Source organism: Empidonax traillii, unplaced genomic scaffold (assembly GCF_003031625.1).
Source record: "Empidonax traillii isolate 1590-97213 ecotype Southwest subspecies unplaced genomic scaffold, ASM303162v1 scaffold189:size1549363, whole genome shotgun sequence".
NCBI classification, from domain to species: Eukaryota; Metazoa; Chordata; class Aves; order Passeriformes; family Tyrannidae; genus Empidonax; species Empidonax traillii.
The window spans coordinates 1168595-1184477 of NW_020955382.1; the positions used below are offsets into that span (position 1 = coordinate 1168595).

At 38.6% G+C, this 15883-nt stretch overlaps 1 protein-coding gene across 1 annotated transcript in view; it reads left to right on the forward strand.

The window, feature by feature from the left end:
* The window catches only part of CTDP1 (CTD phosphatase subunit 1), a 94754-nt gene that overhangs the window by 976 nt on the left and 77895 nt on the right, over positions 1-15883 (forward strand). The window contains exons 2-3 of the mRNA XM_027886527.1: positions 12214-12297; positions 15616-15709. Of these exons, the coding sequence (XP_027742328.1) occupies positions 12257-12297; positions 15616-15709 (135 nt within the window). The 5' untranslated portion in view covers positions 12214-12256. The remainder of the gene's footprint in view (positions 1-12213; positions 12298-15615; positions 15710-15883) is intronic.

Here is a 15883-nt window from a genome sequence, read left to right on the forward strand (position 1 = left end):
TTATTAAGTACCATACATTTAATACCAGCAGCCTAAATGCGTTTAAAACTATAGATGTTTTAATGTGTAAGGCTTCACAAATATAAACGAGATGCTGTAATTTGAACTCTCAGAAGGGCAAGGGATTAAATGAGACTTTTTTTCCACAGTTTAGCAGTGAGTTGGTATTGATAAGACTGGATGTTGTTTGACTTTTAAATTCTTAATTGCCTAATCGATAGTACCCTGTACTTAAAGCAGATTTTTTTTTTTTCCTCAGCAGGAAACTAGTGAAACACTCCACTTCCTCTTTTTATGACAGCAAGTTATTTTTTTTGGATTGCAGTTCTCTTGATTTTTGGGTGGGTACAGCCAGGCCTAAAGTTTATTGAAAATCACTAACAGAACACCTGTGATTGGGGGTATCCTCCAAGGTTAGGAAATAAACAGTCTGATTCATTTTTGTATCAGTCAATAATATAATGTGCTACAGATGAGATACAAGCTGTGCTTTTTTTTGCTACAGAGATCTCTCTTTCTGAGGTAAGACTGTGGCTTTCCTTTTGTGCCACATGAGTGTTCTGCTATTGCATTTGGTGCAATTTGGACCATCTTTAATAACCTGATTTAGAACAAAGGTACTATGTCAGACTAAAAATCATCTGAAGAATACAAACTCAAATTTCAAAACACCATGTGCGTGGTGAAATTCATCTTGATAGTGCTGTGTAGAAGGGAAGATAACTTTATTTTGTCTTCTTGTTGTATTAGCTAAGCATTTGGGAGGAAAAACAAAATATAAAAAGATTCTGAATGGTAAATACAATCAGCTTAAAGTAGATAGGGTCTGATGTAGCTGCATTTTAGGTTTAGCTTTTCTCAATTGAAACTTAAGGACTTGAATGCACCAATTTTTATACAGTGGTCTTATTGGATTTGGCTAGTCTTGAGTCATTTGATTGTAATTAGCAAGTCCTTGCTTTGAGACAATTAGAAAATAAATTGTGTTCTTTATTACTGTTGTTCTTGGCTTCTAAAACATTTTTATTGTACACCACTAAAAGTTAGGATTCGATATTGAATGTTGCTAGGCATTACATGTCGAATTCCAACTTTTCAGTGTACGTTCTCTGTTGCATGCTGTAGTAGCATTTACCGTGTGAGTGCAAAAGTAAAGTTCATGTGAAGAGATAGAATAAGCGTGACCTAAGGGTAGTAGAACTGGTCAGCAACTGAAGACTTAACTGCATTTCTTTGGTCACTGACAACTGTTTTGTTTTATGGTTTGTTTATTTTTGGAGAGCATTTAATCTCTTGCCTGTGGCTTCCCGTTTTGTGGAATGGAAATAATATTTCATTACTTGTCAGCAGTTTTTCAATATGTGTTCATGTACATCCTTAAAATACAGGTGTGATTTAAGTACGTAACGTAGCTGTCTCCAGAAAATACCAGGTTTTTTAATCCAGACTATTCAGGATGGTTGGTGCTGTGCTGCCTTCAGAAAAGTGAACTCTGTCAGTTTAACTCCACATTCTCTATAACCCAAAAATATCTGCAAATATTTGTCCAAACCTGAAATACTGTAGGAAACCCTGTTTCTATTTCATGTGTTTTTCCTTTCCATCAGAAAGTGAAAGCGTAAGTTCATCAAATCTCCTTATTTGAGGGTCCACAGTGTGAGTGGTCTGAGGTTTCTTCTGTGTCAATTTGGTCGTCATTATTTCTGAAAATAACGGCATCTTCCTTTTAAGAAGACGCATTTCCAACTTTTGCTTATTTTTATTTTGTATCAGGCATGAGATGAAATCTTTTGCTCTGTGAAAGTGATTTTGCACATATGTAGCGCTTAATTTTACCGTCGTTTGGTTACCCGCTTTTTAGCATTGTCAGGGATGGAAACTGTCCACAGAGGAGAGGATGGAGAGGATGCCTGCCCAAGGCAGGCAGGAGGTGGCTTTTGCTTCTTTTAGCAGAGGTAGGCTTGCATCACATGTTAAACTGCGACTTGAGAGAGGAACATGTTCGACCTGTTAGGACAGATAGCAGGGATGACAGTAAGCAGGTAACTGAAGGCCTTTGAGGCTAATGAAGCGTAATTTCTATGAGTGGCAGGAGCAACGAATGTCAAAAATGCTGCACTGCTCTGTGTATTATTAGTGCCAGTTGCCCATCAGTGTTAATCATTCTGGAGCTGCTACAGGTGTGTCAGGATTCTGTGTTGGGCCACCGTTAATGTTTTTGGTGAATATTGATATAAGCTTTTCTAATACAAAATGGTAGTTTGCTTTTGGGGCCCTGCTGGTGGGATAAGATTATCGCAAGTCTCTAGTTTGGTTCACGTTAGCAGAGTATTACAGAATATTTATTACCTGTACATTTTACCTGGATATCTTTGTGTCTTATCATATAGCTTTAATAATGAAAACTTGCATTCTTCTACAAAGCATATTAGTGTTGTAATAGAAATCTTGTTGAAACCTATCTGGATTGTAGTGAAGCAAAACTTGTATTTTCTCCTTTTGGAGAAGATAACAGGAAAAAGGGGGGGATTTGTCCTCTAAAACTGTATATTTTTATGGTCTTGCTCAGTATTTTTTTGTGGCAGAAACTTGATTATAAATCTTAAGAAAATGTATCTTCCTTTGGTTGCCTAATATCGCACCCTCAGGGCTTAGCTTACCACCCAAGAAGAGGACACTTAACCCCAGACCCCAGTACCTTGCATCTTACAGTCTTCTAAGGGGAATAAAATGCTAATGAATTGCACTTTATTTTGAAGTGATGACACTTGTAACAAACTACAGGAAAAACAACTTGTTTCAGTTAAACACAAACGTTTTCATAATATCTTGATAAATATTTAATGAGCTTATAAGAGTCTTGAAAAAACCTTGTTGCCAAACACTTAGGACTGTTGAATAATACTTAACAATCCCAGCTCCCTCTACCTCTTGCTTAATTCCTCTGTATGCTTAGAGTGATCCCATTATTATTTAGTGAGTTTTGGTATTCATCTTTCTGACCTGTTTAGTGTCTCTGTTTTTGATATTTTTCCCCTTTCCTTCCCATTATATACTGTGATAGTAAGAAAGCCTACTTTTTAATACTTCTCTCTGGTGTTTAATTGAATTGGATATTGAAAAAAATGCAAGCTCTAAATTGGGGGGGGGTTGTCTTTCGTTACTTTCTCTTTCTCCTGTTCTAGTTCTCTGGCACCCAACAAATTTGGAGCTCACACTATAGCTCAATCCACTGAACAGTAGAGGGCAAAGTTACTTTTCTTTACAAGACCATGTTTTCATAAAACTTGTAGGAACTTACTTATCTAAGAGAATAAGCTGCTTGGTCAGGTTTGGTTGGAAACAGGCATCAAGCTTGGAAGTTACCAGTAGTGTGGTTGTAGCAGCCTTGGTGCCTGCACTGTTTCTTGGTGTGGCTTCCTTAGACCATGGTTTCCTGGTTGCTTCGAGCTAATACAAGAGTTGACTGGAAGGGATGCTCAAACTTCTGTGTGCCATCAGCTTGCTTTAAGTAGGGTGTTGGAAATCATATAGCTAAAGATATCTGGGTCTGTCATCCTTTTTTTCTTTCCATCCTTCCCACCTGACCTCCTGTGAAATCATCCATGGCAATCAGTTCCTGCAACACAAGTGTGGTGTTGGGAAAGGGAGGGTAATTTATCCTTTCAGCAGTAGCCTGTATATAGGTCAGATCAAAGTGGTTGTGTAAATGCCAGTAGAGTCATTAGGGGAATAAATGACATGTTGGCACCGGGAAATAACATTATTGAGGTTGTACATGTCCAATATGGCGTTTTGTATGATAGTCTGTAGTAATATTGGTTCAAACTAAGAGCAAAGGGTTTGTGTTTTCCAGTGCGATGGGAAGGGAGTTTTTCTTTAGTCATGTGATGGGACTGAAACTATTTAGGTTTAGCCTAACGGGGCTGGTGCTGGGTGATTTATGCAAAATGTATCATTCATCAGAAACATTTTGATCCAGAAGGACATTTTTTATTTTGTACATTATTGTGTGAAAGGTGATAGTATACCATGTATATTACTTCTTACAAACACATCAATTTTTGAATATGCCCTTTTTTTAAGGAAAGAATTGGGATATCACGATGCCATTTTTACACTAGTAAAGCAAAACCAAAACAATACTAAAATTGCTTTTCTACAAGTGTTTTGAGGAAAAACTGGAGATTAAGGCAGTGATTTAGACATTTAAAGTAGAACTTCTTGCATTGTTTGCTTGTTAGTTTAAAAATCACATCTAAGATTTTGCACTGTTCCACTGGTGTGACAGGCAAAGGATCTCAGTCCAAGCTTAGTGGAGTGAACTATGAATTCCCATTCACAGGAAGGAGGGGTGGCAGGTGATTCTAGCCAGGGAAGCCATTGCTTGACAAGAAGGGAACTTCATTAATTTTACAGCTGTTTCTTGTACTTACCCTTTATAAGCTGAGCAGCCTTCTAAAAAATCTTGTGCTCCGCTTTCAGAGTGTGTGTTTGGCTTCTGGGCTCACATGATGCTGTTGATGTCACGTGTCTGTTGCCAAATGTGGAGCTGCTGCTTCCTTGGTTTGAACGCTTGCTGTGTAACTTATTATAGTCTTGCTCATAATTGCTTTTAAAGGTGTTAAGAGCTGTTAAATTTTCCTGTGTAAGTGGATTCATTTGGTTTAACAGCAAGTCCCCTGAGGAAAACATGCAGAATGTAGTGTTGAGATAAAAGCTTGCCACAATATCCAAAAAGGGAAAGGTGGGGAGGAAACTGTCGAGACTTGAGGATTCTGCATCTTGCAGTAAGTCTCTTTCTGTTTTATTTGTTGTTTGGAAGTAATAGATGAAGGACTGTAATTTTTTTAAGTGTTTGATTTTTAGTGGGGCATCTGATGAAATGGTTGGAGAAGATACAATGTTCTCTGTTAATAGATGGAGCTTTCTAAGGCAGAGGGGAGAGATCACAGGGTCCTTACAGATTTCTTAGGCACAGAGAGAAGTAAAACCCACGTTCATAGCTTTGCTACCAGCTGTGTGTGTGAAGCGGTTTCTTTCTCAGTCAGCTTTCTCTGCTTTGGTGCCCATGCTGTTTTGCTCTTCCTGTGTGGCTGTTTCTCTAGATGTGGGCCTACAGGTGCAGGAGGCAAAACAGATTTGTTTAGGTAATTACAGGTGATTCACTCGGGGTAGGAGGAAGGCAGTAGTAAGTTGGTCTGAGATAAGGGGAAATTATGTGCCTTTACCTGAAGGAGAGATGTATACCTGGGGGAGGAAGGTGTTACAGGTGGGATTAGTGTGCTAGACTGTCACCTGGACTTGCAGCAGTTCATCTCTGAGTAACATTCTCTAGTAACTGTTGTAATAGTTAAAGTGTGGTTTGAGAAAACTGCAGGTTTAGGTTGATTATTGTGCTCTTAATTACAAGATTATACAGCTACCACTCTTCAACTTTTTGAATAAATGCCAGTTATTGCATCCCATATGTATGTATGTGCTATGTGTAGATTTGGATTTAGATTTTATCCTGCTGTCAGATGGATGTTCCTCAACTCTAAAGCAGAGTTTTGTGGCAAGTACTTGGAAACTGCTGTCTGACTACAGACACTGCAGTCAGAGGGAGGTGGTGACAGAAATGCAAATGCATAAAGGAGTAATGTCAATAGTTGACAATAATAAGAGGGGGAGCAGACTGCAGACTGTTTATTGCTTTAGTGAATTATTGAGATATGACAGCCTATTTTCAGCTGTTATTTTAAGAAGTACTGCTTAATACTAAAGAAACAATTCCTATAGAATTAAGAGCTTGCATCATTTATTTATTCTGTATGAACTTCATTGTTTTCAGGGAGTTTTATGTAAAAGTATAGAAAACTGTATTCTTATCCTCACCTTTTTAAGATTCTCCCAAATAGTAATACTTCTGGTTTAAAATGTTCTAAATAAATTTTTTTAAAAAAAATTGTAAATCATATTTGAAAGATTTACTAGATTTTATGTAATGAGCACTACAAACCCATTTGCCTTTTTGTACCTTTTTATTGTTGACTTTTGACAGTAGCTTTTTGAAACATGGGGGAAACTGAAGGTTACCTCCTTGCTTGTAGCGCAAACTCTTCTCTAGAAATAAATGGAAATACTGAAAGCCTTGCAGATTTGCAAATGGAAATAGACTTACTTCAAGCTTAAGATGTTTTTGGATTATAAATAAAATCCAGAAACTCTGGACCTAAGTTTCTCTTGGCATTCGTGACCTAAGTCTAAGTTTGAATAGGTATCTTGCCTGTAAAGTAGAAGAAAAAATTTCACAACACTTTAACTTATAATTGTGAAGAGTTTGTGTTTAACAGAGTGGGGGGGGGAAAAAAGCTCAAAACCCATGATTTCCACCTTAGCTTTGGAGAACTGAGATGATGCGTTGAAGTGTTAATTTTCTGTGAGCTACTGCTCACAGCAGTTTCTCTGTGGTGATCTTTACCCTCATGTCTACATCATTCTAGGATAAGGCATGGGTGCTTGTGTTGGGGTTTTTTTATTATGTTTATCCAAAGGGCTGGCTTGTTTGGGTGAGTCTTTCAGGGCTCATGCATATTTGAAATACAGCCTTCTCTGCTTGTCCTTGAGTGTAAGTCAAGTGGCTTCTACAGCGAACTGCTGTGTTTCTACCAACATCTCAAAGAGGCTGTATGAACAAGTGCCATGTGTCCCTGTGATCTTTGGTATTTTTAATCAATTATTCAAGGAACTCTCTGCTTCCTTACAGATATTAATGAGGGTTAAATAACTATAAATCCAGTGGTTAAATACTCTTACATGGTGTAGCAAGGTGATTAAGGCTTTGAAAAATCCTTGCTATAAAACTGGAGTTCTGTGTGTTACAGAGGCTGTGGTTTCATGTACTTTGGTCTCAAGGGCTCTTAGTAGTGGTTCTAAATGCTGCAGCCACACACCACAAAAATATTGTTCGTGTAAGCTAATAAAAATGTCAGTGTTTCAGAAATTTGAGTAAATTAAACTGTAGAAGCAGGCTTTAAGATGAATCTAACTTCATCTGACAGCTAAAAGGTTGTTTGTCCTAGATCACTTGGTTCATTCGATAAGGGTTGGTATTAATAATCATTGATCTGAAGATGTGTTCACTTGGTATTTCTGCCCCTTGGCAGTTTGCTGTTAACACCCCCTTGAGCATGCTGCAGGACATGGGCAGGGACTTTTGTTCACTTGCACACCAGCAGTTTCATTTTGCTGCATTAGTATAGTTCTGCATTTTCTAGTGCTAATTGCAAGGGTACGAGGCATCAGACTGAGGACAGCAGCTTTAAGTGATCACAGTGACAACCTGGGCTATGTGTCTCGTGTGTTATTTGATGTCTGTCCTTATCCCAAACTGATCTGAGGAAACCCAGCAGTCTCCTGTCTGCTGACACGAGGTGCAAGTGAATGCAGAGCAGTAGCATCACCTTGTAACTTTTGCACTGTGTTGTTGCACTACATTTTCTATGCCAGTGCATGGTTCCTTGAAACAAACTTTAGGTAAAACTTATGTCTCCATGACTTGGAGATGTTCAAGCTAGTCTCGAATAGGTAGGAAAAATAAATACTAACAAAGAAACCTGGTTACTGTGAGGAAAAAGTGTGAGTTGTTGAAACAGTGTGTGTCTTTCCTCAGTCTTAGCCCTGTTTATAAGACATTTGCAGCATTGATCAGTCACCATTGCTGGACTGCTTTTATCTGCTGCTTTGACTCTAAACCCAGCAGAAAATTTGGGTAGGCCTGTTGAGTTGTTTATCTTCCAAGGTACGAAGTGCTAAAGAAGGGGATGGGCTTTCCTCTGAAACTTGAGAGCAGGGAGGAAAAAAAGTTTGCCTTTCTTTGGCAGCATGTTATTGGAGTAGTTGCCTCTGGTAGTGAAGCCAAGCTTGTGAGATAGGAAGTGGCTAAAGGACAGTCAAGACAGACTAGTTCTGAGTAAGAGATAACCTCCCTCTTACTGTGTTATCCTGGGTTCCCTGAATGTACAGCTCTTTGCAGGTGTCTGCAGTAAAGCTGTCTCGTGGCCGCTGTACTCCTGTGCTGCAGCTGACCAGCCCCTCCTGAGGCATGTAGCTGCTGTCTTCCATGGTAGGCAATCTCAAGAAGTTCTTGCTCCTGTTCTCCTTTAAGTCCTGCACTTACTGCTGTGGTTCTTCATTGCTGGAAGTGTTAGATCATGCTGGAAGAAAACCCCACCAAAACAAACAAACAAAAAGATTTAAAAGTAACAAAACCTCTAGGGGGTTGCTTTTTGTTTGCAGTGTGTTCACTTCAGTGATCAGGTAAACTGGTTGCTACAACTGGAGAGTACCATAGATACCAGAACTCTGTGCTGGGTTTCCCAACATAATTAACTTACCAGGAACCAGAGCCGTGGTTACGCTTCATACAAAGCTCTTCATTTGGAGTCAACACCAATGACCATGCCCTAAAATCAGGAAGGGCATTGACTTCCTCTGTTAATAAAAGCAAAATGCTCATATTGGATATCATGAGAGCTTTCTGTTTTTTTTTTCTTTCCCGTGGTGCTGATTTAAAACTGATATTGTTACAAGACTTGGTTTAGAAACGGACTGAGTGTGGAAGTATTGGGAGAACAGTGACGGGCTTCTGATCATCTCCATCCTGAGGCTGTTAATAAATGCCTGTCCCTATTCATGAGACTGTGGACAAAAAAAAAGTAAAATTTTCCTGTAATGGCACACCTAGTGTCTGTTGTTTGAAAGCACATCTGGAAGGAATGCGAATAAGATCCCCTAGTGAGTCTCCTTATTTACTAGTTCAAGTTTCATTTAAATCACACTCTATTTTGTTACTTAAACCGAAGAAACCATGTGGGCAGTGTGTGGTCCTATTGCAGTCCTTTGGCTATCAGGCTGGGTATCAGTGATGTACCACCTCCACAACCACCCCCAAAAACACGTGCCTGTCACAACCCAATGGTTCTTACCCAGTTGCTTCCCCCAGCTTACCTGCACAGTTGTGACCGTTTGTAAAACTGGAAAAAGATTTTGCATCATTTGCGTCAGTTTTCCTTGGAATGTTTTTGTTGAAGTAGGGGATGAGCTCTGCTTATCACCAAGTGGGTACTGAACAAGTTTAGGGAAGAAGATGAAGATGTTTTTTAGTGCTGGCAGCAGTAGAACGGATAGGAATTCTTCAGATTTGAAGTGCAGCGCTAGCGGGGAATCTGTTTCCTGTTTGCAGAAATGGCGGAGGGAAAGACTCTATTCTTTTAAGTGGGTTTTACTTATGACCCAGAGAAGAGAAGAGAACAAGCAGAAACCTGCACCTGTGTCTGGTATATGCAACCATTTAAAAATGGCTTTGATTCTGCTTGCTCTTGTCTGATAATTGTCTCGGATCTTGGCCATTATATTTTGAAAATCCCTCACTTTACCAGTAAAAGGAGAGCTTTGAGGTCTGAAATTCACAAGTCATCCTACTGGAGTTCTGTGTTTGTTGCTTTTTAGGCATTAAAGCATGTGTGCTAAAATTTATGCTTAAGCCTTCATGGAGTCCAGCCTTGCTTTCTGCCACACTAAGGAGTGTTGAGCTTTCTCCCTGGCAGAAGTTTGCCTAAGATCCTGACAATTGTACTTGAACACTTGATTACATGCTGCTCAGAAGTTCATTGGTGCTCTGGAGTTCTTCCTCTGGCCTTTGGGTTAAACATTAGCACAGAGAACAGTATGACACAGGGCTTGGTATCATGTACCTTTTATCTCCGCCACATTTAAATGTGGCAGGTGTTCTGGTCATATTTAGACGTTGAGAGGCAAAACTGATATTTAGTGGTGATGTTTGGTATGAGACGAAGTATAGAGGTATTGTTTAGGAAGAGTATCAATTAATAACTTAGAACTCTAGCCTTCTTTTAAGAATCTCTGCTCTTGCGTGTCCTAATCTGAGTCATGCCTGAGCCCAGGAGTATGCCAGCTCCTCCTGTTATATACTTGGATTGTGAGGTTACCTTGGATGCAAAGTAGAGAATGCCTAGAGATAGTGTGTCTTGAAAACCAATTAATTTGAGGTAAATGCTCAGTCACTGTAATCTCATATACATGTTTCTGTAGCTCATATCATGGGAGGGGTTTTTTTGGCTTTTTAGGTGTCTGTAGTTTCAGATTCATATGCTGAACACAGATGGAAGATGAGCAGTTCTGACATGGTCATTAGTGTGAGTTGGTAGCCTAAAAAGGAGCTTAGCAGTGAATCAAGGTTAAAAGACAACAAGACAAACATATTGTCAAAGGGAGCGGGGAAAACAGTAAAATGAAGTAATGCAAATGTAGGGGGATGAGAGGAGAAATAAGTAATCAAACAATGAATTGTCAACAGTGAAGGGCCACAAAATACATTTACTTGTGCAGTTCTTGTAAAAAATCGAGACTGAGCAATTATTATTTGTTTTCTGTAAACTCTGTGCCATGTTTAAAAAAGATCTAAACTGCTCCCACAGGAAGAGGAGGTGTAATTTCCAAGCAGATAATGCCTGCCACTGAGAAGGGCATAGGTCTTCACTTTTGTAAATGGCAATACTGATAGTATGATGGCTTGTGAAGACTTCTCGTGAAATAAACCTGACCTGAATCTCATTTTTGCTCTCAAAGAGGAAAAAAAAAATCCTCAGTGCAGGCATGAACTGCAGTTTTGTTAGTAGAGTCATCAGTCTTTTGGTCATTGAGGAACAAGTGACACACTGCAAATAAGCAGTTGGAGGTGTCTTCCAGAGAGTGGATTTCTGTTTGGAATTGCCAAACAGTTGGTAGTCAGATACGATTGAGACATTTAAGCATGGAAAACAGTTTTCTTTTCGGTGCAATCTGCTTATTGCAGTACAGGTTTGAAGCCACAAAAAACCCACTACAACCAGTTTATGAAAGGGCCTGGATTTTGTTGGAGGGTTTTGGGGGATGGTTTTTAGCTTTTTTTAAACTTGACTTTTAATTTTTCTAAAAATATTAGGGACATGCTGCAGCTCATGATCAGAGCTGGTGAACTTTTGTAGTAGCTGAATTATATCCGCTTATTAGAATTTTTAAAAATAAGTCTGAAAGATCGGTTCCTCCAACTGTATTGAAGAAAATAAAAATATCTTATAATGAATGTTCAAGTGTTTGAGAAAAAATAAATGATGATATTTTTAAGACCTGGAATTTTGATAACTAAACAAGGAGCATTTTAATTGGACTGCTCAACTGAAAAGCAGACTTTGTCTTCTAAAAAGTTTGGAAAAGTGAATTTTAAACTTTGGATTTTCAGCTCTAATTTCTGGTTTGGTTTAGCTATTGTTTGGAAGAAAGAATAATATATTCTGTTTTATGTCTCTTTTAAAATGTGGCAATGCAAGGCTTAAGGATCAAAAATAAAAATATTTTTGTGAGAAGACTGAAGCAATGTATGCTTCTGCCATGACACAAGAAAATAATAAGCTAAGATGAAGTCAGTGTAGAACTCACCTGCCCCTGTGCTCGGCACTGGTGAGGCTACACCTCAAATCCTGGGTTAAATTTTGGACCCCTCAGTACAAGAAAGACATAGAGTGCTGGAGCTTGTCCAGAGAAGGGTAACAAAGCTGGAGAAGGATCTGGAGCACAAGTCTGAGGAGCAGCCGAGGGAGTTGGGGTTATTTAGGCTGGAGAAAAGGAGGCTCGGGGGACCTTATTGTTCTCTGCAGCTATCCGAAGGGAGGTGGTAGGCTAGTGAGGGTGGCTTGCTTCTTCTAAGTAACAAGGGATAGGACAAGAGGAATTTACCTCAGGTTGCGCCAGGGGAGGTTTAGACAGGATATGAGGAAAAATTTCTTGACAGAAAGGGTTGTCAAGCACTGGAACCATGAAGTGGTTGAGTCACCATCCCTGGAGGCATAAGAGACATGCAGATGTGGTGCTTAGGGACGTGGTTTAGTTATGGACTCAGCAGTGTTAGGTTCATTAGACTCAGTGATTTTAGAGAAGAGAACCTGAACCCTCCCATGATTTTGAGGTTTCCACATTTGGTTTTCATTACTGTGTAGTTCAGTGGTATATCAATGGGAAGTTGTACCTAATTGAATATAAACTGTTTCTGGACAAACAATGCTTGTTTTTACTGAACTTCTTTGCTAAACCAAGGTTAGAAACTGTCATTAATATATGTTTCAGTGACTTCTAAAGTTGTGACAATGAATAATTTGAATACATCTTTTTCAGGACTGTCTTGGTGAGACTGGAAGGGTGCAGCCATCCTGTTGTTATGAAAGGCTTGTGTGCAGAATGTGGTCAGGACTTAACTCAGTAAGTATTGTCACCTCTTTTTTTCAACTTTTCCTTGCTTCTGATTAGGAGTCCAAGCTCTTCCTTCTCTCATCTAGTAAAATTGTAGAATGGTTTGGGTGGAAGGGACCTTAGAGATCATCTATTTCCAACACCCCTGCCATGAGCAGGGACAGCTCAGAGCCCCATCCCACCTGGCCTTAAACTCCTCCAGGGATGGGGTATCTACAGCTTCTCTGGGCAGCCTGTTCCAGTGCCTCACCACCCTCACAGACAACATTTCCTTACTTATATCTCATCTAAACCTGCTCTCCTTCAGTTTAAAGCCATTCCCCCTTGTTCCTGTCAAGTACCCATGTAAATAGTCCCTCTCCAGGTCTCTTGTAGGGCCTTCAGGTACTGGAAGGCTGCTATAAGGTCTTCTTTGATTCTTTCTTCTGGGTCTTGGTAATTGTGAATCATACCTGTAATATTAACTGTGAAGTGGTAGGTAGTAGGGGGGGGCGGAGAGAAGAGTATTTATACTTCCTAACAGAAGTAGTACTCCTATAAAGAAGTCTGAGAGGGAGTTTACTCTAAAGTTAAATTTCAGCATAGAGTACTCTTTCACATTTCCTTTAAAAAATTGTATCTATTGAGATTAGCTCATTAAATTGTTGCTTAAATTCGAGGGGTTTGAATGTATTAATTTTTGATCACATGGTTGATAGTGTAATCATATTTCTTTACTGAAAAATTGGTGCTTCTAGACAGGAATCTGTGTTCCTTGTGAATAAAAGCAACACATGAAAAGGCAAGATCTAGGCCAGTTTTGCCAAGTGTTTTGATTTATTTTTGCTATTTACACAAGGCACTTTTTTTGTCACTCTGAAATTTTCAAATGTGTGCCCTCTTAGTCCTTATATGTATGATACTGTAGTCACAGATATATTATTTGGAACTACATTTCAATTTAGCCATTACAGAGATTTATAACTAGGAATATGAGTGAATAAGATGCCATAAGGGTACTTGAGTTACACATCACATTACAAATTTAGGACTTAATACCTGAGCATGCTCTCTTTCTTTGGAGGTGGTGTAGGTACCTTAGGTAGAAGATTTAGAGAGCATGCATACAGACCTACATTCTCATCACAGTGTATCCTACTTTGCTTTCCACGTACTCATCACTGAGGCTGAGAGTTGTGCGGTGTGTCAACAGTGACTTTATAAACTTGAGAATTTATTTACACCTGTGCAGGTGTAAATAGCTCTGAGGTAACAAAAGTCCTGTTAATATGACCTTGCTTCATTTGTACTGTGTCTGAATGGGAGCTAACTTGTCTCCAGTGCTTTCAATTTAAGGCTTCAGAATTTTTTTCAATTTTTTTGTGAAATATTCTGCCATGGAACTAAAGGAATTTAGACCTTCAGCCAAAAAAGAAAGCAAATTCAAATGATAATTGTATTTCTCCTTTGCTCTGTCTCATTGCTAACACAATTGGTAAAGAGAATATTTCTTATGCATATCAAATTACTAATTCAACAGCTGTTTTCCAGAATGGGCTGTGTAGTTGCCTGGATTTATGAACTAATGTCACATGCTCATTTTGTTAGGCAGGAAATACTTTGGTTTCATCTTAATTCATGCTCATTATTAAGATTTATGTTATGAACATTATCCCATAAATTAGTGCAAGTGGACTGAATATTGAGAAAGTTATGCAATACCTACCCAGTCAATGATTGGATATAACTTTTAATAAGAAGCTGAATGCTAATATTTTGTAAACAAGTATTATTTGGCAAATCTAACAAAGTTAGGATAATTGTGAATGGGGCTTTGTCTGCCCTGAATGAATACTTGATTTGAGATTTGAATACAGTCACATCTAAATATTGCTATACTGCCATAATTTCATTAAAAATCCAGCTGAATTCAATGTATTCAGTGAATGAATTTTTCTCACATAATACTCCTTACTATGTCTTTATGTCTGTGGTTTATACACCTGAAATGATGTGTTAGGTCTGCTGAACCTACATCAGAAGGCAATTCAAAGCATTGATGCTTTTCTTGCTTAAAGAAAAGCGTACAACCAGTTGCATCCTCTCTGTTAAACAATTCCTAATGCTGATTCAGCTAATGGTTGATAACAGTTAGTTGTTTTTAAAGGCTTGTTTAAAAAGCCACTCAGGATTATATATGAGTTGTTCCGAACTCTGAAGCAAGGGCTGTAAGATGCTAAAATGTAAACTTTGGACCAAATGAAATATCTTTCCTTCTAGGGCATCAGTGCTGCCAAACACTACAGTACAGTAAAAGCCTATCTGTCTGTGGTTGTGTCTGCCTCAACACACCTCAGTAACAGTTGTTAACAGCAGCTTGCTTATCATGAAGTGAAATCTGGATTAAGTTTAACTCTGGTTGTGGATAGGATACCAAATCTTGGTCTTGGTAGGACTGGGACTTGGGAGGATTAAAAGGTGTGCATGTGTCACATAGGACTACATTTGAACAGTAGTATTTTAAATGCTTGTGAATCATAAATTAGGTATTTCAGTAAAGTGATCTGTGTAAGCTGGAAGCTGGTGATACTGATGATCTGTAAGATTACTTGGTCAGTTTTCAAGGGATTTTGGATTTCTGTGAGTACTCTCACATGCTCACATATACACACAAGGGTCATACCTGTTCTGTATGTATTAGTATTTATCTGTATATCCTATGGATACATATATGAGTAAGGCTGTGTGTGTATAACATACATATAAAATAAATACACACATACATATAGTTCCTCATTCTGTTTGTGCCATTGGGAAGAGCGTGTATGGGGGTTTTTTGGATGTTTTTCTTGAAGCAACAGTCACCTGTAAGTCGCTCTGCTGTGTGTACAAAGTAACTTTGCCTATCCTTAGCTTAAATCTATTTCATAGTCTGACTTGGAAAAAAAGTAGACAATTGCATGCAGAGTGATTGTAGAAAAAGGAAAGGAATAGTTTTAAATTTGAATAATTTGATGGTTGTACTTAATTTAGAGCTTGCTATCTAGTACCAGTAAATACATAGATGTGTGTTTCATCATAGTGTCCTTTGTCATGAAATAACCATATGGAAGTATAACTTCCTATAATGACTTTTTGCAGGTTTTGTTCAAGTGAGCTGCTTTGATCTCTATGCATTTTGTCTAGGAACTTTTCATTAACAAGAATTTGGAAGTGTATTAGTCAAAATAGCTCTCCTAAGTCAGTTTTTGGGGGGGGGGATTAATTTGATACTACGGATTTTAGCATGTTCAACTTTTCACTAAACTGTTACTCTCTTTTGATGCTTCTCTTTTCCTGTGTGATTAGGATACGAAGCAGGAACGGAAAGCAGAATGTGCCATTATCCACAGCCACTGTGTCAATGGTTCACAGTGTCCCAGAACTGAAAGTTAGCTCTGAGGTAAGTACCATCATGCTTTCTTTATTCACACCTTTCACAGTAGCTCCGCAGTTGAGAAACTTAATTGTAATAGTTTCTTGAATGTTACATATGCTTCACACAGAAAGTTTGGCTTTCCTTTGAAGACAAATTTGGGTTTGAACATCAGTAGCCCGGGGTTTTTGTGTATTAACT